The following is a 23,725-nucleotide window of genomic DNA, read 5'->3' as shown; positions in this document are numbered from 1 at the left end:
CCACACTCCGACTCGCCTTGTGAGGGAAATGAAAGTGAAAGCATTCGATGTGCAGCATGTTTTGGGAAAACGAAACTTAAATAAATACAGAAGACGTGTCTGGAAATCGTTGTTAGGCAACGTTATGCCTCCACTCTTTTGCTCAGACTGGAGGTAATGGCACAGCAGTAGAACAGACCAATATTTTCCCTATTTGAACATCAAACTATGCTTTGAACAGCCTTGGTTAGACTAAAATACACCCAAAACTCCAAACAAGTCTAATAAAGAAAGAGGGGAGAAGCTGGTCCAGACCTGGCCCTGGTTTGGTGTCTGAAGCCCCAGTGGTTGACGGCTGCTGTGGCTGCTGTGGCTGTTGGGGCTGCGGTGGCTCCAACGCGTAACCGCCAGGATGGGCCTGCTGTGGCTGAGGAGGCTGCGGCTGTGACTGCGGCTGTGACTGCGGCTGTGACTGCGACTGTAGCGGCGGCTGCTGTGACTGCTGAGGCTGCTGCTGCTGCTGCTGCGGATGCTGCTGCTCTGGAGTCTGGCTGCTGCTCGGCTGCTGCTGCGTTTTGAGGTAGAAAATGTGAGGATAATGAGGGTGCGGCCATAAAAACTAGCAACACAGAAAAACCAGACACAGGCACAGAGATGTAGGCACGCACACAAACCAATAAACAAACAAGCCCAAATGTAGGATTAAGCAGAAATAAGGAGTCCGATGGGGGTGTGGTTAGATTAGGAGGACAGCAATGGCAGACGGGACAGAACATGAAGATCAATGTGGGAGGAATGGCAAGAGGAGGGGAACGGCTCAGAACAATTCGGAGAGAAGGACAGAGGAAAAAAGAGAAATAAATCAAAAAGGGGGCACAAAAAGACAGAAAGAGAGGAAAGACTGTTATTGTCCACAGAAGGACACAGGGAGGAAGAAGTCACACTGTCTTTGTTCAGAATCCAGGAAAGATGGGGGGGGGTTGGGCTTGGTATATTTCACAAAAAATGAAATGTGCCAATGGCGTTTTTACAACGGTTTCTACTTAAGGGGCTTCAACGTAACAGACCGGATAGATAACTCAATCTGAGTCGATTCTGTAGGAGGAGCCGTAGAATACAGACATGAGAGTTCATAATCTAACAGCGTCTCTAAATATAAGTTGCATTTTTAATATTATACTCAAGGCTTCTTTGACCTAAATAGTCCCAGGAACATATGACTGACACCACATGCCACATTTATAAAACAATTTACTAATGTGCAGGTTCTGGACAGAAAGCCATCATGAATTCCTTATGAATTTCCAAAGACACAGAAGCCGTGTCCCGTCTGACACTGACACTGACACACACACACACACACACACACACACACACCTCGCTGCAATGAAGCAACGTCAGGGAGGCTTACCTGTGGGGGTGTCGGGGTAGAGGAGGGCCGGCCGACAGGAGGCGTTGAATTCCTGCTCCCTGAACCCCCTGCCATGATCTCCTCTGTGATGTCCCTGCCACCCTGATTGGGGTCACGGATACGGATCTGGGAGGACAATGGCACAAAAAGAAAACACAGACCTCACTAAAGCGCCCCAGTCTTGGCGCAACCCTGCCTCGGCCATGTCTTACGCATGCTTGTCATCTGCAGCATTCTGCACTAACAAGAGTTTACATTCTTTGACCAATTCACAAGCTTTATGTAGACTTTCTTTTCAAAACACCTCATATTCCTCATATTATGTAAAAAGATTAAATATTTTAAACAAGAGAAAATGTACTCTGTTAGTTTAAACACAAAGAGCGACTGGCGTACCCGAGCAAACAGCTGGTGATAAAGATTTAAAACATCCAAACTATCCCTTTGAGATTTCTATTTTTTTTTTTTACAAACGGGAACTACTAAGATACTCACTGTTTTCTTCTCGCGCTTGGCTGGTGGAGGTTGCTGTGGTGTAGGCACTATGATGGGAGGTGAGGGGGGATACACAGTCTGTCCCTGGTAGTAGGGGGGACCCGCTGTGGGGACGGGAGCAGGAACCGAGGGTGAGACAGGCGGGTGGTACCTGAGAGGATCTGGAGGAATTTCGCGAAAACAAAAGAGTTGGAAAACAGGAATTTGTTCAACATCGTTACACACAAGGCTGATTGGTTGTGTGTAATCGTGGTGAAATTGGACTTCAAATGTGACTGAGTACTTGTGTGTCTTTGTCGTATTAATGACTCACGATATGGGGCAGGGTACTCCCCTGGACCTGGACCAGGATAGAAGGTGCCGGTCCCTGGAGGCTGTACAGAATACTGCTGAGGAGGCCCCACGTAGGGCGTACTGTGGCGATACTGCAAGTAAAGAGGACAGAGAGCTCAACACATCAGCATAAACTGCACAAAACTTCATTTAAAAAAAAACTTTTGCAATCAGTGACAATCATTTTATTTGAATGTTCAGATTTCCTTTAAGGGATTTGAATCAACCTTCTGGGAGATTTTAGATAAGCCCTCACAAAATCTGCCGTGAGCAGCGCTATGAACTGTATTTCTAGTAGTAAGTCAAATCTAATCAGAACCAGCTGCAACCAGAGTATTATCTGTGTAGTCAACAGCACAAAAACTAAATAATGGCAGGTGCTGTACAGCAGCAGAATTTGTTTTGCATAATTCCTGCCTGAGACAAAGGGAAATGCTAATGTTTAGAATCAGTGCATGTTATGATGCATTATACAGATAGAAATGCTTTTATATATCTAATGTGAAGACACAACTATCGCTGGAATTGAGACATGGACCGGGTGTGGAGTCATGCAAACTAGTGTTTTTGTTTCTTGCCAAGTGTTAGATGAGAAGCTTGACAATACTCTCATACCTGTCTGGTAAATATAAGACTACAGCCAGCAGCTAGTTAGCTTAGCACAAAGACTAGAAACAAGGGGAAATGGCTAGCTTTGCTCTGTCCAAAAAGGCAACAACAGCCTTCAGACACTTCTGGAGCTCACTGAGCAAGTTGTTAAATTTGTACAACACAATATTTACAGTGCAATAACTTTCTGGAAAGAAAGATGAGAAAGGAAGATACCCGGCAATTGACTGCAGCTTCATATTTAACAAACAGACATGAGTGATCGACATCAATCTTGTTATATAACTTCTGACAAAGAAAAATGTAATGATATTAAAATAGTTTTGCTTATTTTTAAAATCGAAGCTACGGTGTAATCCTAATGTTCAGAATCTGTGTTCATGAAATGCTTATGTCTCATTTCGAAGACCCAGCTCACCTGTGGGATGTAGTACTGTGCAGCCTGTGGAGAGGGGAAAGGCATGGGGGCCATGGTCATCATGATTGGTTGGTTCGTGGGGTAGACGGCCGCCGTGGGATTCTGTGAGCCGGGCCGTAAGGAGGGTGTGTTCGTAGGGATGGTGGGCCTCGCAGTCTGCATCTGAGTCCTCTGGAAAAACTGAGGGCAACATGTGAGAGAAACGCAGACAAAAAAAACAACAAAAGACATTAAGCACATCCCAGAGGCAGCAGTCTCATTTCCACATGCTGCCACGCTTTTTTTATATATCTTAAACACAAACAAGAAGAACAGCTTTTTAGACGTCTTCCCCATTTGGCCTGCACATTTCTCACAGTAGGACAGTCTCGATTTTTATCAGCAGCTTTAAAAAAAAGAAAAGAAAAAGAAAGGGGGAAAAAAAATGGAGGATTTTTCAGGCAGACGTGCATACTTTTATATTACCATTGAATGTCTCTGTAACACATATTGCTATATTATTACTTTATCTTATATTGTACCTGGCAAGCAATATTATATGAGTCAGAGGAATTACATCTGCAAAGAAGGTAGTAGTCGTGAGGATTTCCTCCGACAATCATCTTATCAATTAAACAGAAGCCTTAAAAGCATGATTCATTCATATTGAGATAGAATTTATTAAAAAGGAAGAGCCATTTCCAATTACTGTCACAGTACTACAGAGTGAACTGTCTCAATTCTTCTAGACGTTCACAATGTGTTCCGTGTTAATTACTAAGGTCATTATGATTTATGGTTATTATCATCATTATTACGATGATGATTGTGTCAAACGTATCAAATTATTGAAGTTTCACGAACTGAATGGAGTACGGCTGCAGAATTTCTGCATTTTTTTGTCTCAAGTGTTTTTTAAAAACACCCTGGTAACAATATAAAACTAATATATACGCTTATCAAAAGCAGATTTTTCTACATTTTGTGTATTTGTTTTGTGATAAATCTAGTCAAGTTTTTCTTCCTTTTCTGGTTGTATTTTTGTCAATCGGGATTTGAGTACTATTCATGCCAGTTTTCATTGATGGTATGGTTTAGACTTTCTAGAGACGTTTCCTTTCACTGAATGAAACCTGATGCCATTTGCTTCAGACAGACCTGAAAGGAGATAAACCCAAATACTTGGTTTTACACAGAGATTTCCCACAGCTATACACACACACACACTGGTGGCTTAAGGTAGAGTTTTTCCCTGGGGGTCTTTTTTTCCTCCTATGGTTGGATAAGTAATAAAGGACTCCAACCAGACCTTCTTGGCAGAGACCGGCCTGAATGCGGTTCCCTGCAGAAAACTTAAAGGGGAATAGCGTGTGTAAATTTAATTCATTCTTGTATTTCATTTATATTCTCCTATTTCGGAGCTCTTTGTTTTGTTTTTATTCTGGCCAAGTCTTTCTAAACTGTAAATAAGCTGCACCAGACTCAACAGCTGTAGAAAAAAAAAAAAAAAAAAAAAACTCTTGGAAAGCTCAATGGCTTCAGATACCTCTTTTTGTGCCTGAGCAGCTTGGACAACTTTGCAGTTGTACTGAATGTGAGACACAGCAATAGCAAGGCTATTCTCATCAGGCAGCAATATGGCCTATGCTGGTAAAGACTGCTGCTACAGCGGCTTCTACGTGGTGCGTCACAATCAGTTAAAATGTTTAATATTTTTGCGTTTGGACGAGCTGTGACTGACTTTCAAACAACTGGGGCTCAAGCTGGGAATACCCAACGCCGGTTACATTGTGCTCCAGTGAAGGAGAGCAGAATAAACAATGCAATGTAAAACCGTCTAAAAATACCCAGGAGGGAAATCACCTATAACATAATAAATCAGGTTCAATGGCTTTATTGTAAAAAGCCCTGTGGAAATCTGGGAAACGACCAGGAAACTGTTCATTACCAGCTACCCCAAAGACCGTCTCAGTGAAAATCGCTGGCAGAGCGAAAAACAAATTAATAAAAATGAGTTGACAGACAAAATATTTCAACACTGTCAACATAAAAAGTGCTTTGTAATTTAAAGCTTCACTGAACCAATAGGCGTGCTATTCAGCAACAGTGAAACAATACGCACGTCCAATGGGCATCATGAAAATAATAATAAGAACACATTTGCAACAGACTTATCGCATGGATATAAAAAGGAAACGCACGCATCTCAGGGAACAATAAAAGGGAGTCTTTCATGCTGTTCTATAAATTGTGCAAGCTAATTAAAGATGAATAATGAATGGAGCCAAGAAACTACAAAATGATGAAGTGAAAAGTGAAATAATGATCCTCTACCGGAGGAAAGACGAAGGGAAACAAACGATGATAAAAGACCTCTCTACTGAGCATTCAATGCAGTGAAGAGGAGGGGTTGCACAGGGTTAAAAAGTTAGGAGGGACGGGATCGTTTAGCAACGATCCTCATCATGCCATGCAGGTCTGCAGAGAGACTTTTGAAACCGAGGTTAATGTTACCTGGATGGGCCTGAATCCTCCCTTGAGTATTGAAAGCAGGAAAGAGAGAAAAGCCAATGGGAGATTGTACTGGTGAGACTCAATACAAAAACAAGCAGGCAATCATTCACCCACACACACACACATCAAGGCACACAAAACACCCAATTATTTCCCTCCACCTGACACTGCAGCTGATCCTGAGCCTACTTTGATTGGCAAAAAAATAACTCGTACAATAGAATGAGAGTTTGTTTAGCTTTGAGAGGGCGGTAGAGTGGGTAAAAAAAAGCGTATAAGTCACAGTGTAAAATGTCACATCAGCATTTGACTTGTGCATCACCGTGACATCACATGAACAGCTGCACAGATGGTGCAGGCTCAGTCTGTGGGCCAGTCTACCACAGTCTACTTTGCCAATTTGGACCGATGGAACGGGCTGTCACCTGCAACAATGACTTAGCAACGGAGATGATGTTGCGGTTGCACCAGGATGTGTTCCACGCATGCATCTGTCCGGGTAGAACGGCTAGCTCAATTATGTGACATTTCCCCTACTTGAGGCTTAGCTCAAAGTGGGTGGTTTTGGGTCTATATAGATTGACTCTCCAATAGAGCCAGCCTCAAGTGGCCATTTCCAGAACTGCAGTCTTTTGGCAATTCAGCGTTGGCTTCACCTCTCAGCAGTGGAGGTTTGCCGCTTGCTAGAGGGCAACCGAGAGGAAACACTCAAGGCTACAACTAATAAGAGTTGTTTACACTCTGAAAAGCTCTCTGGAGGATACAACAACAGTTCTCTGTTTTAGTGTAATTTCCACTTGCTTTGACCTTCTGGTTCACACACAAACACAAACAAAAGCTGCGTTTGAAATCCCCCAAAAAGTTACTTACACCGACAAGTGGAGGGGGAAAAAAAAAGAGATAATGATGATCCTTGTGTTCAAATGGATTTACGTTTCGGCCAAATGAATACATTTTCTGATCTCTATGTGCCCTTTACTGTGCATTGAGTGTGTTTCAGGGGGACAATGGCCGTTTTCACCATCCATATAAAAGGCCACTGTTCGGCTTCATCTGCTTTCCGACTCCACTTCCGTGGTGGCACAAGAGATCCCAGCGCCAGTTTGTGACAGCCAGAGAATGCACTTGTATGTGTGTGTGTGGACACACATACACTAACGCGGGCAAGCACATCCGACACACTTTTACACCACACTATTAATAGTCTGTTAAAAAAAATGTCGTCCACACGGAAGCATCCAGAAGGTGAGGATGTCGGACAACAGTTAGAGGGGCGACATCTGGGGTGTGAATAACACATCAATCATAAAAGTGAGCAGCAGCGGGAATCAATGCGGCGGGAATCAACAAAGAGAAAAGATGAAAGGAAGTCGCATGGGCTGAGTGTCAGCACCCAGACATGCAACCCTAAGACTAAACGTCCACAAGGTAATACACAAACGGCACCATAAATACTGCGCTGTCTGCCAGACGGGAGCACATTAACATGCCCTTCATAATCTAATGACATTGGCCCACAAAGTGTCAGCTGCCTAAGAGGACCCAGAGTGTAATTGACACTCACACACACACACACAGACTGGGGCCGGTCCACACTGATGTCCGTGACTCTTTGTTTGACAACAGTCTACTTCAACCACTCGACCTGGCACATCAAATAATCAGCATCTTTGAGGAATACTTTACCCCCAAAATTACCATTTGTATATTAATTACTCCCCGCCTTCCCTCGTGTGACCTTTTCCTCGCATGCCTCCAAGGTGGACGCAGAACACAAAAACTCTTGATGAAGTAAATGGGTGCTGCGTTTAACTCCAGCAGATCTGTATCAAAACATTCATTTACAAACTCCCACTCGACTCAGTGCTGTCTGATACGATTATTCGTTCACCTGGAGCCACGTGAGAAAACCAAAGTTCACGTAAAGAACTCAAGGTAGCACAGGGCGAGTAATTGATCTACAAATGGTCATTTCGGGGGTGAAGCATTTCTTTAAGACCAGCCATCTAGAAAAAGCCTTGTGGATGTGTTTGGGATGAAATCTAGACCACACAATTTCCACCCAAAACAATAATAAAAACAGCCAACTTAATTACAGTACCGTGGTGTAATTACTGGAAACAAAGGAGACCATGGTCTCACGAGGGTCCTGCCACAGAAACAAGTCTGGGATGTAGCCGTACAAGCGCTGAAATAACAATGTCTCTATTTCTGTTTTCTGGAATGAAGCAATCTGCAATAGAGCCAAATAGCCTTGTACACTCCTTTGATTGCAATAATGTCTCTACTACGCTTAGATCAACTTTAATAATGCCCTACAAATATAGGGAGTTCACTTCTTTACGATCAAAACACTTCATGAAACGACAAGTTGGTGAAAGTCCCTCAGGAAAGCAACATCTGACATCCTGTTTGAAGAGACCACATCACATTAATGGAACTGCACACCATGTTAATGCTGCATGAAGTGCCCTGCAGTGTGTCCAGCGCCGTGTGTGTGTGTGTGTGTGTGTGTGTGTGTGTGTGTGTGTGTGTGTGTGTGTGTGTGTGTGTGTGTGTTACATACAGGAAGTGAGCACACTCTGACTGGCTGTTTATCCTGCTAAGTGACCTATTTCTTCCTATAATGTAGCTTCTCTTAATTTCCCACCGTCACTTTTCCATTTTCTTCCAGAAGCAAAACTCAGGGCATACGGGACAAAGTTCAAACATATTTTGAAAGACTTGACTCGGCATTTCCTCTTTGGCAACATCAAGATTGTTATCTGGTGAAATGCTCGGAAAAAAATATATGAACTGGAAGGAGAATCCCAATCATTAACATCCTGAGCAGAACAACTAAGGACACCCACAAGCTTCATTAAATCTAAACCTGATGAAGACTATTAAATACCAATTCAAGTCTAGGAATGAACTCAGATCAATCTAACCGTAAAAATAAACATGAATAGTGCAAGACCACATCAGTCAGGAAACCGGTCTGTGCACCTGGCTGGATATCTTGATTACGCCACACTCAGAATAACCCCATGAGAATTAAAACCTCTTTAACTCTATCCAAGACACTTGAAGGCTTTTTTTTTAAAGGAACAGCAGACAGCCTCACAAACGACCCTTTGCCAGCAGGTACGCGCAAAAAAACCTGCTTTGATGATGATGATGCAAGAAAGGGAGCAGGAGGGGCGTTCAGCGGGGGTAAATTACCTGATGGTGGGTTGGTCGAGGGCCCGTAGCAAACTGGCGGGGGAGGGAGGAGAGGTCCAGCAAGGAGATTGAAGCAGTGATGGCAAAGCAGGGAGAAAGAGCATAAGAGAGACACAGATAAGATGAGGGATGAGGGCAGATGTTTGAAAATATAGTACAAAACCACAGAGCAACAAAGCTTTTGAGGACACATGGTGCAGCTGTCAGACCCAAAGCCAGGAGTGTATTTGCTTTATCTACCGCTTACTTCTAAATTGTCAAACACGGAAACGTGTTTTTAATGCTGGGAAGCATACTGTAGTGGGATCAAAAATAATTTCCAGTTTCTTTTGTGGCAAACCTTTAACTGTAACCACAATGAAAACAGGACACATGTATGTGCTGATGGGGGCTGGGCAGGAGCCAGGAAAGATTAATAAATAATGCTTACTGGTGTGTGTGTGTGTGTGTGTGTGTGTGTGTGTGTGAAGAACGCTGGCAAAGTAAATGTATTATTTGGACATTCCTCACACGGCTCCTTGTGAGGGGAGATTTTCACAAAGAGGTGTTGCCGATCTTTAAGCAGCTTTCTTTAGGCTACACTAAACCAACACTATAAAAAGGTAACGCAGCTTGACTTGACATAAAAAATTAAAACAAACATGGGTAATTTAAACTACGTAAGAGAACACCGACACGGGGAACGACCTGTTAACTTTCATGCGGTGCCTCCACCACTCCTAAGACTTGTGTCGCATACACCGCCCGCACCGTAACAAGCCTATGAGGGCGCTTTAAAGCGGCAACGAAGGAGGAGGCCTCATTAAAAAAAATATATGTTTAACTGCTTCACTGCCGTAAGCAGATTGAGATCCGTCAACATTTCGGGAGCTCTTTGTGACTTTTCAACACCAGGACCCTCCATCACCGGCAGTCACAGTAAACCACAAAGTGTTCGGACACTCGGAGGCGGGCGTGACGTAAATCTACGACCGGCGGGACACTCACCGGGCGACTTTGTTGCTGTGCATTCATTGGCTGTGTCTGGGGAGAATACACAAGCGGGGCGGAACCAGCATTTTGTCCCGGGTTGTATGGAGACTGTCAAAAGACAAAAAAGAAAGAAGGGATAGACGGACAGAGAAGGAAAGGGTTCATTATATACAGAACAGGAACTGCGCAGAAATCAGTCACTAGTCACTTCATTAAGACATTTCCCAGACCAGCTGTAACCGTAACAATACACGAGCAACACTAACGCACTTTGGAGGTTGCTGGGAGAAAATCTGTTCGATTGGGATTTGCGTGCGGACCACAGATAATTGTACCCTCAAGGACTGCAAATCCTCTCTGGCTTTATTCCTCATCTAGTGTGCAGTGGAGCTGGGCAGAGGTGGGTTTAACTAGATCTCCTCGCTCCTCTTAAAGCTGCCGCTGCTGGCACGCTGGTGATAATTTAAGTTTGTGCTGGCGGACTGAGCCTATCTATAGAAGGCTGGTGAGAGACCAGCGCTGCTTTAGGGTGAGGCAGTGGGCCGTAACGGTAAAGTTGAACAACTAGATTCCTTGCCTGCATGCTCGCATACTTTCAGAGAAGCCGAGTCACGCCGTCGACATGCTGATAAGCGGAGGGCAGACGTGACGGTATTGCAGGAGCAGTGTCACTGTCTGACAGTTCATTCATGATTAACCTTTTACATACTTTAGATTTACCTTTTTTTAATGTATTTAGTAAGGTTTTTAGGGAAATCTCTCTTCCCATCATGCCGGCTTATCTCTGTTGTGTTTTGGTCCTTTTGATTCTTCTCATTGCCCTTTTCTATCTCCATCACATGTGCATGGATCTCACTGTAGTTATGGACGGAGAAAGAAGTCCCTATACAAATTAACCCCCACCATCTCTAATCCTAACTCATTTTAATAATGTGACCTAAATCCAAGCCAATCACCGGTATGAGCTCGTACAATAATAGATGAGTTTACACCCACATCCCCTTTTCTTGCATTCCCAATCCTGATTAATAATTTCCCACTTTGGAGGTCTCAACGTGACTTGCAATGCTTTAAAATGTTACACTGATGGTGTTAAACTGCAGGCTCGCATATCTGGCTCCATTATGTAAAAACAGAACCACAATTCTGAATAATATGAAGGTATAACAATGATCATAGCCTTGTGGTTATATTGCTTGTCATGATTGTTAATCTTGTGGCTCTGTATCAACAATGCGCCTGATATAATGTTGCATTCCTCCCAGAGTGACACAACCTTTTGCAGCTGCACAAAGTGGCTGACAAACCACAGTGAAAGTTGGCTCGTACATCAGAACATTACTGGCGGTCACGGCAAGACGGCTCTGCGTTTAGTAGATGCTTGCTCGTCTACAGGGCTGGCACCAGTGCACAGAGACCGTTCTATTAGATGTTACTTATTTTTAACCATATGTTCATCTGAATTTCATCACAAACAATGTGATCATGCTCACATGGATTACTGCTGTATGAAAGTACAAAAGAAAGGACAAACAGAAAGTTAATGAATGTAAAAAGCTGATGAATTCAGTCAAATGGTTTATCAAAATAAGTATTTTGAAAACAAAATGTTCAAATTCTGGGACAAATGCTGGTTTAACATGAATAAATAAAAAACACTTGCAGACAGATGTACAGATCAAACATGGAGATGCAGAGAGGTTGACAGCGGACACGTTGATAAACTCACCCCTAGGCCTGCCTCCCAGCCCTTAGGATAGCGATATGGGGAAGCCGTGGGTAGCGATACCTGAGAGAGCACTGGGGAGTGGGCATGGCCGGGTGGCGTGCCCGCCAAGCTGGGGTGTCCCTTTGTGATGTCATGAGCAGTGTACTGATGAGGGCCAGCATGTCTGGGTACCTGTGTCGCATAAAAACAGAAAGGTTAGACACAAAACGAGACATTATGTCAGACTGACACACCCTGACACAAACACACACACAGAATGTTATAGAGGAGGAACAGACGAGGCAGAATTCCACAGGTCATTAGTCCTCACTCCTGCTGAGGAATGTAAATTAAGCTCAAGGATTAGCGCCGGTGAATGTGTGCAGAGGTGAAGACCTGTGCTGTGAATGGATGTCGAAGCCTGCAGTGGTTGGCTAACAAGACTGGCTCTGGCCTCTGCTGCAGCCTGCCTTGCCCAACTCGGCTGGGCAGGGATGTCTCGGCCTCGTATGGCAAAACTGGGTCCAGTAATCACATTACAACCCCACTCATCTGTGATAAATGGACTGCATCTGATACAACAGATACAAGCGAGTCACGCTAAACAATCCTCGTCAATATGGGCCGGCGAAAAGGACCTCGGGTTAGGCACAAGGCGAGCGAGCAGCATCGGGGGGAGAGGAGATTTGACTCGGCCCGCCGTGCGTTAGAAATGGGCCTTGGCTGCTGCAGCAGCAGCAGCAGCAGCAGCAGCAGCTGTGGGCTGGCACAACTGCAGGTGCTGCTTGTTGCGGCAGCAAGCCTGACACACCAGGGAATGAGACAGGATACTGCAGAAATAAGACTGAGACGGACTGGAAAGCTGGGCAATCCACCATCTTTTTCCCTCCCTCCCTCATCTCTACACACCCTTGCCGTGAAAGCTTTTACAGCTCCAAGACGAACATCACATAATGACATTATATTCAAATCCACAGCCACTAGAGGCGATTTTCTGCACAGCTTCTATAGTACCAATCCCTCGCTGCTTCTCTCCATCTTCTATGTATGGCCCACTTCCCTTAGATGACCTGGGATAAAGCATCTAATCTAGCCGCTGTTGCCAGGGGAGGAGCCTGCTCTGCTCCAGGCGAGTGACTGATTCTGAGGACATACAGAGTTATGGAATGGGGGAGGGGAGACAAGCGGCTGTATAGGAGCTGTACATGAGCAGAAGGGGAAGAAAAAAAATAGTGTACAAGCCCTGCATCCACTGCAGAGAACAACCGTTTCATGCCATGGGCACGGTTTATTTCCACCAGTGTCATCATTGTTGCAGCCTAATGCCTTAAAACGAACTTCCAGAGCTAGAAAATCGCATAAAACCTGCGGTGTTTCCAGTATTGTTGTGTTACAGTGGATAAATAAGCTTGCAGCTGAAACAGCCTGTCTTCATGCCTCTGTATCTAAAAGAAAATATATATATTTGTTTAAAGAGATCACTGAATAACATCGTAATTGAGGTGTCAAATAATCAAAGTGGATATATTCTACTACGGTATACCACAATGCTTGTTTGAGAGATTGTAAAGTGACCATATGACCACTCCTCAGCGATTGCATCTATTGTGTCAGCTCAGTTCATTTTGTGTGAGAGAAAAAAATAAATCAATACAATGTGAAGTGAAGAGGGAAATCAATATTCCTATCTTCTCATTTATGCACTGAACATTTAATAGTGGGATAGCCACTAATCAGTATCTTACAAATCACAGCCCTCCAGATAATTCCACATTTGGCTTATCGGAGGACGGAAGACGAAGGCGGTGCAGCGAGGCGCTGAGGGTCTGCGAGCAGCAGAGCTCGGCATGGATGGTTGTACAGGGTGATGCACGCTTACAGATGGGGACTGTCATGAACTCAAAAGGAAGGGAGGATGTCATTTTGGGTTTGTGTTTGTCTTTGTGAAGACACAGTAGGTGTACCAGGTCACTGACTAGACAATAAACGGCTCCCAGAGTTCAGCTAAGGACAGCATAGCAAACTAAATGTGGGATTTTCTTTATTTTTCCTGTGACCAAATCAAATAGTCTTTCTGAACCTCCTTTACACTACATTGTGTGCATATTATCATGACAAATATCTGATAAACAGGAAATGTTAATTAACTCCTGGAGGAGACACTGAATGGCAAAAATCCCCTGAAGTGACAAAGTTCCACAGCAGTCAGAAAGAACACAGCGTTACATCTTAACAAGCATGCCTTCTTCTTTATGCAAACACAAACACACACCTATTCAACTTCTTGCAGAGATTTCTTTTACATTTAAAAATAAATATAAAAGACTGAGTAGTTTTAAAAGGCACTGACATCATTAATTGTACCAAACCGCTACAACATTTAAACTCAACACACATTCAGTTGCCAGTTTATCAGGAACACTTGAAAACGAATGCAAGGAATCCTACCTTCATAAAGGTTACAATGTTCTTAGGAGGAAACTGGTGCGTTTCTCCTGCACTGAACTTCAGTTGGGCGCTCTGCCTCAAAAAAAATGCAATGTCTGTGGCACTCTGTGGTGAGGTCAAAAACAGCAAAAATAAATCACCTCATATGTTGATGATATGGGGGGGCATGATCATAATGGTGTTAATGGTCTGTGAGAGGAGTTTCTAATGTTTTGTCCACCGTGTGCATCAATGAGGGTGGACTAAATATTAGAAACACTTCTCAGAAAGATGCAATGCAGTTCAACAAGTTGAAAGAATTACCATAAAGTTAAATCAACACCTCTATTAAACAGTTCAAACAAAGACTAAACTGTGCAACCTTTATGATGGTGTTGCATTAAGATTAAAGTAGCTTCAGCCAGGTCAGGTGTGCCAAATAATCTGGCAACACGGTATATGTTTTGTGGCTAAAGTGTTTGCAAATTACACACAGTTGCTATTTTAGATATATGATGTGTGTACATGATTATGAGGTGTGTATTTTCTGCACATGCACTGCAGCATACAGGTGAATGTTTGAGAGAGGGCCGGTGTGCAGTGACTCACGCTGTAGACTGCAGCAACTCCAGGCTGTGTGGGGAAGATCCGGTCGTCCAGCGTTTGCTGAACCCGTGGGATTCTAGAGAGAGGGTGCGTTAGGGAAAAGTCGAAAGACAGCTGGGGACCAAAAAACAGTTTCACACTGGGATGAGAGGTAGCATGTTTTATGCATTCACGTCAAGAGACGGCGTTAAGTAGTAGTTCATGTTTTTCCAATGGAACTGTATTGTGATGAAATCATACATCGAGAAATGGTGATACACAATTACATCTTCTAAATTGATAATAACAAACGCATACAAACTCAAACTTCTGAGAAAATCTGATAATTTTGCTCTGAAGTTCTTAATTGAATAAAAAAAAGATTGTTCATTTGTTAAGTATTTAAAGTTTAAATATTGTTGACATAAACCACATGCAGAGACTTGACCTAGGACGTGTCGAGGTTCCCCGTTCAGCAAACACCTTTCTTCTATGTTTGTACACGGATTCAGATCCAAAGAGCGTTCCTCAAGCCTGTAATGGCTCTGTAGTTTGATTTCAAGGATCCCCCAACCACCCCGCCCAAAATGCCCCATCTCCGAGAGTACACTGTGTACCTTCTCCATTTTCCAAGTGTTAAAGGGAAAATCTGAAACGGATTTCTGGACCACTTCGGGCAAGGGGACAGCCAGAGCAGCAGATTAAGACAACTGCAAAGAAATAGCCAAAGCTCCCGAACTTCGTTAAACATCTATTAATTTTTCTTTTGCTAAACAGGTAGAGTAACAGGTCAAAGACAAAAAAACTCCCCATCACATCACTTGTTGAAACCTATAACACTGTGGCCATTATTCATGCTTTTGGCTCTAATTGAACAGAAACCAAAACAGAAGAGAGGTTTCTGAAACATGAAATAACGAGACTCACGAGCCACACGGAGGGGAAGCCCTGTGGTTAGGAACCTGCTCAGTCAGTTGTCTGTGACAGACACAAACGATCACATGGTTTAAGGGAAACCGAACGTCTGGCTTTCTTCCTTTCACACAAATCCGGCCTCCCTTTCCTCCCCTCTCCGAGGGAGGGGTTATGTTAGAGAAGAAGTAGGTCGTCAATAGGTTGTCCGACCATGACGTATATCAAAAGTGTTGTTCAGAACGGCCGCAGTCAAAAGGTGGGATGAAAAAGCCAGCTGTCGGAGAGAGGAGGGGGTATCAGCGCAGGTGTTCAGAGAGTCACTCCAGGAAGAAATTCATGGTGTTGGATACGGTTTTTCAGTAATAAAGTGCCACAAATAGAAAAAGAGAGCCGAGAGAGAATTTTAAACCTGGCGTACTTTCTAACCACCGCACAGCTGGCCAAGCAGGCCGGTAAGTGGGTGGGAATGTCAGAACGTAGGTTTTCGGAAAGTTACAGGAGTGGGTCAAAACGCAGCTCCTCCACTAATGCGACATTGGAAAGGTGTAGGGGGGAGGGGGAGCTATCCAACCATCCGACAAGCTGTTCTGATTGAGCAACCTGGCCCTTTAAGCCAGTTTACTCTTCTCTTGCCTGCAGGGGCCCGTCGTCTCTCCTGGCCTCCTGCCAGCACCGCTACTAGGAACCGACAGCACAAGAAAGGAGAGAGAGAGGGAGATGAGGAGAGAAAAGAGTTGTTTAAAAAAAAAAAGAAGAAAAAAAGAGGGCTGCCATTCAAAAAGCAGAAGCACAGCAGGAAGCATTATTGGTTTCATTACCGGGGAATTTGGAAAAACATCACGCCCGCCAGCCAGCCACCCCCCCCCACACACACACACACACCCACACCCACACAGCGTAATTAGAGGGTCAGTCTCTTCACAACTGACATTACAGCGTAGGTGAGGAGGACGCAATAGTATTGTGCTATGACCACCAGACAGGAGACATCTTAGCAAATGCCAGGAAGACTGAAAAAAATGAAGAAAAATAATAATACGCAGAGTACTATCTGAAAGGCCGTTATGTGGTTCATCCACTGCTCCAAAGCACAAAGTAGTAGGTGAGAAAATGAGTCGTAATAATCACTTAAGAATGCTTTCTGACCCGAGTCGGGTGGGGGGTCTATCAGCGGTGAGGGAACCTGATCTGTCTGCTCCACATGACCGCTGGAAGGCAACTGTGTCGGGGGACTGTAAACAGAGGGAGGGCAGCAAGATGTGCACCGGTGAAACAAGGGGTCGACCTGCTGAGGCAACAGGAACACGTCCACCTGGAGGTCAAGCGCTGTTCTCGACAGAGGCCAGGGCAGGAAACGCAAACGCAAAAAAAACCATCAGGGCGGTTAAGACACGTAAATCTTGCAGGGATTTTGGCAGACCTGATCTTTGTATTGTAAAAACAATAGAGGATTTAAAACTGCTAAAAGTTGGTTTGCAGATTTCTGTTGTCAGGAAAACAGCAGAATGTTGTTACGCCACAAACAAGCAGCACACGCATCGTTTGAACACTTGTGTCGGGCATTTAAATGGAACCTCACACCAAAACTATTCGAACAGAAAAACTGGATCCAGTTTTGTTTCCCCCTCTGGAAACACCTGCAAAAGCAAGTATGTTTATGTGCCTAAACAGGTGTTTGTTTCAGATAAACTTTAGTAAAATTTTACTTTGAAGCCAATGGACGTCCATTAATGCCAGCAATGTGATGCACTTTCACTGCTCACCTAAAGTTTCTTTACTGTCGTCAGTAAAAAAAAAAAAAATACTCCAACGTGGGTGGCCAGGTGGACACTTTTCAGTCAAGCCCTTCTACATGTATTGGGCACAACCATGAAAGTGGCTGACCGCACTAATTAGATATCAGTCATTAGTTTGATTTCCATTAATTTTCTGCTCGAGGGGAGAGGGCGAGCACAATGTCAACTTAAAGACGTACAACAGGGACACCGCTTCAGGGAATAAGAGTGTCAGCGGGGCTGAGTAATTACCTGCGACATCCAATTGGACAAAATTACACCAATGGTGAGACTGACATTTGACCCTAAGTGCCACTGAGATGAAATGCAGTGCTAAGATGAGGGCGGGAGAGAGGGTGCATCAGTGAACTTCACCTTAAAGAACACGAGCTATTCACACTCAGAAGACAGGGGGACACGTTCACAAAAAGCCTCATGTTTCAGAAAAAAAAGGGTTCTTATCTCTAAACAAAGTGAAGGCTGCTGTGTAGTTTATGGTAGACACGGTAAAAATCAGGGTCTAAAACAAGTCTGCCATCATTAGCTTCCTGTACAGGCGCGAATGTGCTGATTCTGTGTGACGGGGAGAGAAAGGAGGAAATACTGCCTCACAAATAGGGGTGTGATCCGGAGGATGATACAGCTCAATAAACTGTAATCTGCCATAACTGATTAGGTCAATGAATCACAGCAGCGTATTTAACAACCTCAATCCCTGAACGCATCACATGAAGCATTCAAGAAAAAGGAGGGTCAGAGTTAGAGAGGCGAGCTCCGTTTCTTTTTTGCGGTGTTAGCTGCTCTTGTGGGCAAATACCACCTTAAATCAAAACAGTAATGTTTGCGCTGCCACATAATAAAACACACAGGCGATGGATTTGCCACGACAACGAAACGCCTGGTGTTACATAAATATGGGACACATTTAGAAAATAAATAAAATACGATGCTTTCTTTGAATGACACCAGTTACCTGGAAATCTCAGTGCAGTGGAAAGGCACAGGAAGTGAGTGGAGACGGCCCAGATGGTGCAGACACAAACCCTCCTTCTCCCTGCTGGCCCACTGGCCGCTCTTCACACACACACACACACACACGCACACGCACACACACACACACACACACACGTGCATGTGCACACGCACAAAGCTCTGCCTGCTGTTGCTGAGAATGCTCTTTCACTACAGTATGAATGTGAGGCGTTAGGTTGGTGGATTTGACTCCAACAACCCATATCTTAAGCAGCAATGGTTCTAGGTTTGTGCAGCAGGAAGATGCATAAAACAATTACCAAAAATAACCAATTTCAGGGATGAATAAAGTTGTATTGAATGTTCTTTCACTACTGAACGCGTAAACCCTCGTTCACGTTGCAAATTACTTTCAACAAAAGCACTTCGATCGCGATGAATTAATGATGACATAGAGAAGCCAAATATATTCAAAGCCTGACAGAGGGATTCTTCGATCTATTTATTTGGAAGTTGGCCCTAATATCGTAAAAAGCTGACCAAATGATGGTCTAAAGACCAAACCAGTGACATCAATCTCCTGTGAAACTACTTGAGAAAATATGAATTAGTTTGACAAAATGTGCGAAGACTTGTGTTGTTGTCCAATCGTGTCCGACGCAGGTGATGAATGATACGAGCCGAATCACACCGAATGACCGACCGACTGACCCGGCGGCAGAGACAGAATCACTGAGCAGCAGCCAGGAATACATATCGCCTGCTTACCGCTTTAAGCTTTAAAAACACCACCAGCACTGGAGTTTGCCCAACAATGAAAACTAAAAAACACTCGCCAGGAGATTTTAGGCAACGATACAGCGCTAACAAACAGGAACCAATTGCTCGCCAGAGGTGAGTTTCACAATGACATGTTTTGGTATATTTTTCAGATTCCGTTTTGCATAAAATGACTTGACTGAAATGTGTGACGGACAATAAAGGACTGAAATCTAAAACCAACAAGACAAGAAAACAGGGAATGTGGGGCTGTGAGGCAGAGCGTAAATTCTTGCTCTGACATGAATATTAGCACTGTATTGGCAAAAGTTGTAGAACTACTTGTTGACACGTGGATGTGAACGTTCTCAACTCGACCTGACAGCATCACGGTCTGGGTGGGATGGAGCTCCGAACACAGAGCTCACTGTAAATACTGAGCATTTGCAGGAGCAGTTGAAAGCCACGCGAGTATAATCAGAAAGCTCAACCGCTGCCGGTTGCATCGGCAATGCGTTTTTTAGGGTAAATAAAATTGTTTATTTGAGGACCGAGTAATAAAAAAAGAAATGGCAATAATGTGTAAATGTTACTTTGGATAAAGACACTGGAAGTGTTTTGACAGTGTGCAGAATGTCTTCCTCAACAGGCCACTCCCTCTCTGGAAACAGTCCTGCATGCTGGCTCATAACAACTCAGCAGTTTATTTATAACATCCTACAGCCAGTATGCTCGTGAGAATATCTTCTCATGCGTACACACCTGTCCTAAAATACGGGACTCCGGTGCCGTGCGAGCCGCCAGCTGGCGCGCGGGACATTAACGTGGCGGTGTCTCGCGACCAACCCTGGCTGTGGAAGCACGCCTGGCTCACGGTTCACGTTGGTACTTCACTGCTCTTTACAGTCAACTGCCATCATCCTTTTGTCCAAACAGAAATACTAACTTTGACGACAAAGAATTTGGAGAGAAAAAAAAAATATCATAAAAATTGCAAGAGAGAGGAAAAAAAACAGCCAGCCTCTTCAAAAGAGAGAAGAAAGCGCTGTACCGTGAAAGCTGAGGGGGTAAATGGGGAGATGCCCTCGGGTTTTTCTCAGCTGGGCCAGCAGTGGGGCGAGGTGAGCTTTGGGGGGATGGAAGGAAATGAGGGAGGGCTGAGGCAGCCCGGGTGACCTGGGCCTTTGTTGGCAGATGGTGGGAAGCGCCACCTTGGCCTCTCGCTCTGAATGCTAAGCAGCACTGCCATTGTCTGACAAGTACAGCAGCAGACGCATGCGCTGGGTGTTTCTCTGGCAACCAGAAACAGAAACAAACTGCCCCCCCTATCCCCCATCCCCTCCTCCTCCTCCTCCTCGCCCCACAGGCCCTGCACACATACGCGCCTCGCCACCCTGCTTCTCTGGACCTCTGTGCATCTTAGGACTCCACAAACATGCATGCCAACATTCTCCCGAGTGGGAATCTCCATACAACATGCTCCATCACTCATGACCTCAGAGATCGAGAGAGAGTGAGGAGAGAGCGAGAGGTCAGATGAGTGGCAACACTCAAGAGGGTCCGTTTTCAGACGGACATGAAGATCAAATGCAATGCCGTCTAAAATGGGCGTCCGGGGACCATCATGGGGACCATGGAATGTCATACTATTCATATTTTCTTTTTACCACCACCGATTTTACAGATGGTTATATAGTGCTAGAAAACAAATGTATACGGCATATAATAGTAATAAACATTAAATATAATCCAAAGTTCAAAAGTATTAGAAATTACAAAATGACCACAGTTGAAACAATACTTCAACAACAAAACTAATGTGATTACCTTCATAAAAGTAGGATTTATTGCACAGCTGACTAATTGGATTGAATTAAGGTACAGCAGCTAGATGAGCCTGATAAACTGGCATGGCGTCATTGTATTGTCATGTTTATTTGCCGCCAACTCCAATATTGATACAGGTGGGGATGTAATATCAAATATACCTGATCGAGTATTGGTTATTTGGGATTTAATTTAATTCCATGAATATATTCGGTGCAACTGAAATGAAAAAAGCCAGACGAACTCATTTCTTCATACCATTTTTTTTTTTTTTTTACTATAGAAACAAGAATTTAGCTTATTGTGCTGTACGGCTGGTCTGCCACAGATTTGCCCCCGTACATATTAATACAGGGGCACAGTTACTCCTACATTCGTAGATCAATAGCCACACCTCCATAATGTTGAACAAAATCAGAATGATAACTTCAGTCAATGTGCAAGCTAAGCAAGAGTCAGCAAAACAAAAAGGCAAATGAAACAATTAAGCACAAGAGGTGTAGTGTCGCTGAACTTTAAAAGAGACATATTTACCATTATTATGCATTCGTATCCCTTAAAGAGGACATCAATTCAGTAAATGGAGAGTGCACTTCTGAATTGAACTGGTGGGCCCGCCACAGCTACAAGTTGGTTTAGTACATAGAAAAAGGCTGCAGAGTCAATCGAGGACACGGCACAACAAATAAAGGGACCATTATCTTCCGTGTCTGCGTTCGCGTTGCTCATCGAACTCACAAAACAGCTCCTGAACATCACAACACACTGTAAGCAAAACAGGGGGGGGGTTACATGAAGGTTTCCTATGGCTACCTGTCACAAACCAGCCACTTCTACTGTCCTGAACCGATGTCAGGAACACAGGGGCTGTTGTGATTGTGGGTGGCAGGAAATCAGGTTGAGACATAACACCCCAAAGCTAAACCACAACAGGAGCTGTCAGATCACAAAAGACACCTCTCTCTGCCACTGGCAGCCAGGAGACTTCAACCTAATCCACACAACTGCCACCATGCTGTAAATAAAACAGGCGGTGACATAACCACAGTGACTTCACCGCCACCAAAAAGGAGGCTAGAGCAATACTGATGGAGCACTGTGTAAACTCAAAAGGTTAAGATGTATTTTTTTGAGTGTGGGGGGGGGGGGATGACAGTGCAAACACACAACTTAAAATGACCTATGGGCTTGCATTTTTTATATTTGGGGACAAGTGTCTGGGAGAGCACAGGTTTACCAGCTGATTTATATCTTAAACCCCAAAAAATTAAGAGTCAAGAACTGGCGAGTTCATGTACACCTGTCACCCTCCTCACAGCTCACCCTGGCACCTGCAGACCTGTCAAGGTGCATAAGCGGCAGCTCTTTCGAAAGCTGAAGTCATGTGAAATGGAGAAGGGAGGCGCAATTTCCCCCCAAAAAACGGGCCTCGCACCGGCTAACACACGCCCCCCACACAACCGCGGGTCTGCACCCCTGAAATGGACGAAGCCGTATCCCGCGACGCGACGTTGCATTGCACCGGCTCGTGCGCACGCAGGCGACCGTTAATTTAGCTCGCTGCCACGGCAAACCGCGCTAGCCATCAACGGTAAACTGAACAAAGCCGGTAACCGGTGTGGAAAAAGCCCCAATAGCCTCTCCACCCCACCCCCCCCTCGACATAAAAAAAAATAACGGCAACTCGTCTGTGTTGCACTATTTTTCAAACGAGGTATAATTAAATCACAAATGCTACAGGAATTATACGTAGCGTATAAAATAACCAACTGACACTTCTGTTAGCTTCTGTTAGCAACCAGCTTGATGAGCTAACGTTAGCATGCTTAGCTAGCTGATTGCCCCCTCCCCTCCCGGCTCCCTCCAAACGAAACCACCCCCAACATCAAACCTTTTCTATCTATCGCTATTAAAACAACAGTGTGTGCTGCTGTCTTACGTGTGGGGTGAAATGCATAACAAACAAAAACAAAAATCACAAACAAGTCTCCATCTTTACCCAAGTGAAAAAGGATACTGAGGCGGCTGCACATTGCCGGGCTGAGGAGCGGTCGGGGCTCCCGGCGGCAGAGACACGGAGGTCGGGGTAGCCCGCAGTTGGCCACTTCCAGGTCCGCTAACTGCGACAGCGGCGGGTTTGGGGACCACTTTCGGTGGCAAACTCATCGCAAAAAAAAAAATGCAACAAATAAAAACTATTCCTTAATAAATACTGATGCAAACGAACGCCTAGCTCGCATGCATTGGGTGAGCGTATCAGATTCTCGAAGCAGGCCCCAAATCCCTTTAACGAACCGGGATAACGACGCTCGAATAGCAACACAAAACGTCTTTTTTTTTTTTTTTCATGGAAAGTCGCTGTTCGGATCAGCGGTGCTATTCATGGGGGACGGTGGGAGGTTTAGCCTCCCTCGTCCGTCCGGAACCTCCGCGGATCCGGCTCGGTTTTTCAGTTTTTTCCCAAAAATAAAATAGTCGCCGCGATCTTCAATCCACCGGCCTTGGCAATCTACCTTTTCTTCTCGGCGCGTTTGGTTTCTATCATTTTTTTTCTCACAGAGATGAGAGACTTCGCCAACATGGCGTTGCGGCCGCTTCCAGCAGTCCGGGCAGGACAGATGATTCGGCAGTTCTCGGCAACATACGGATACACTCGGCTAATCAACGAATTTACGATCCATGCCGACAATCAGATCCACAAACCGTGCGCGCTCACGTGCCCGTAATACTTCCAAAATATTAGTTTATTTTTTGTATTCTTTTTGTATTTTTTGTGTGTATTTCGTGAAATCAAAGTCCTTAATTTAGTTAATAATATTAAAATAACGTGTCAGTTCATTCTT

At 44.4% G+C, this 23,725-nt stretch overlaps 1 protein-coding gene across 1 annotated transcript in view; it reads right to left on the bottom strand.

Moving 5' to 3' along the window:
• Positions 1-23,048, bottom strand: part of eif4g3a (eukaryotic translation initiation factor 4 gamma, 3a) — a gene marked incomplete at its 5' end in the record, with an annotated part of 43,342 nt that extends 20,294 nt beyond the window's left edge. The window contains 12 exons of the mRNA XM_079218846.1: positions 295-598; positions 1,391-1,516; positions 1,886-2,046; positions 2,199-2,310; positions 3,246-3,425; positions 5,739-5,759; positions 8,943-8,975; positions 9,930-10,022; positions 11,644-11,814; positions 14,071-14,175; positions 14,659-14,731; positions 22,900-23,048. Of these exons, the coding sequence (XP_079074972.1) occupies positions 295-598; positions 1,391-1,516; positions 1,886-2,046; positions 2,199-2,310; positions 3,246-3,425; positions 5,739-5,759; positions 8,943-8,975; positions 9,930-10,022; positions 11,644-11,814; positions 14,071-14,175; positions 14,659-14,731; positions 22,900-23,048 (1,528 nt within the window). The remainder of the gene's footprint in view (positions 1-294; positions 599-1,390; positions 1,517-1,885; positions 2,047-2,198; positions 2,311-3,245; positions 3,426-5,738; positions 5,760-8,942; positions 8,976-9,929; positions 10,023-11,643; positions 11,815-14,070; positions 14,176-14,658; positions 14,732-22,899) is intronic.
• Between the last annotated feature and the right edge of the window lie 677 nt (positions 23,049-23,725).

This window comes from Taurulus bubalis (genome assembly GCF_910589615.1).
Source record: "Taurulus bubalis genome assembly, chromosome: 5".
Classification (NCBI taxonomy): domain Eukaryota; kingdom Metazoa; phylum Chordata; class Actinopteri; order Perciformes; family Cottidae; genus Taurulus; species Taurulus bubalis.
Note: the sequence above shows the minus strand (reverse complement) of the source record. Positions and strands in the feature narration are given on the sequence as shown.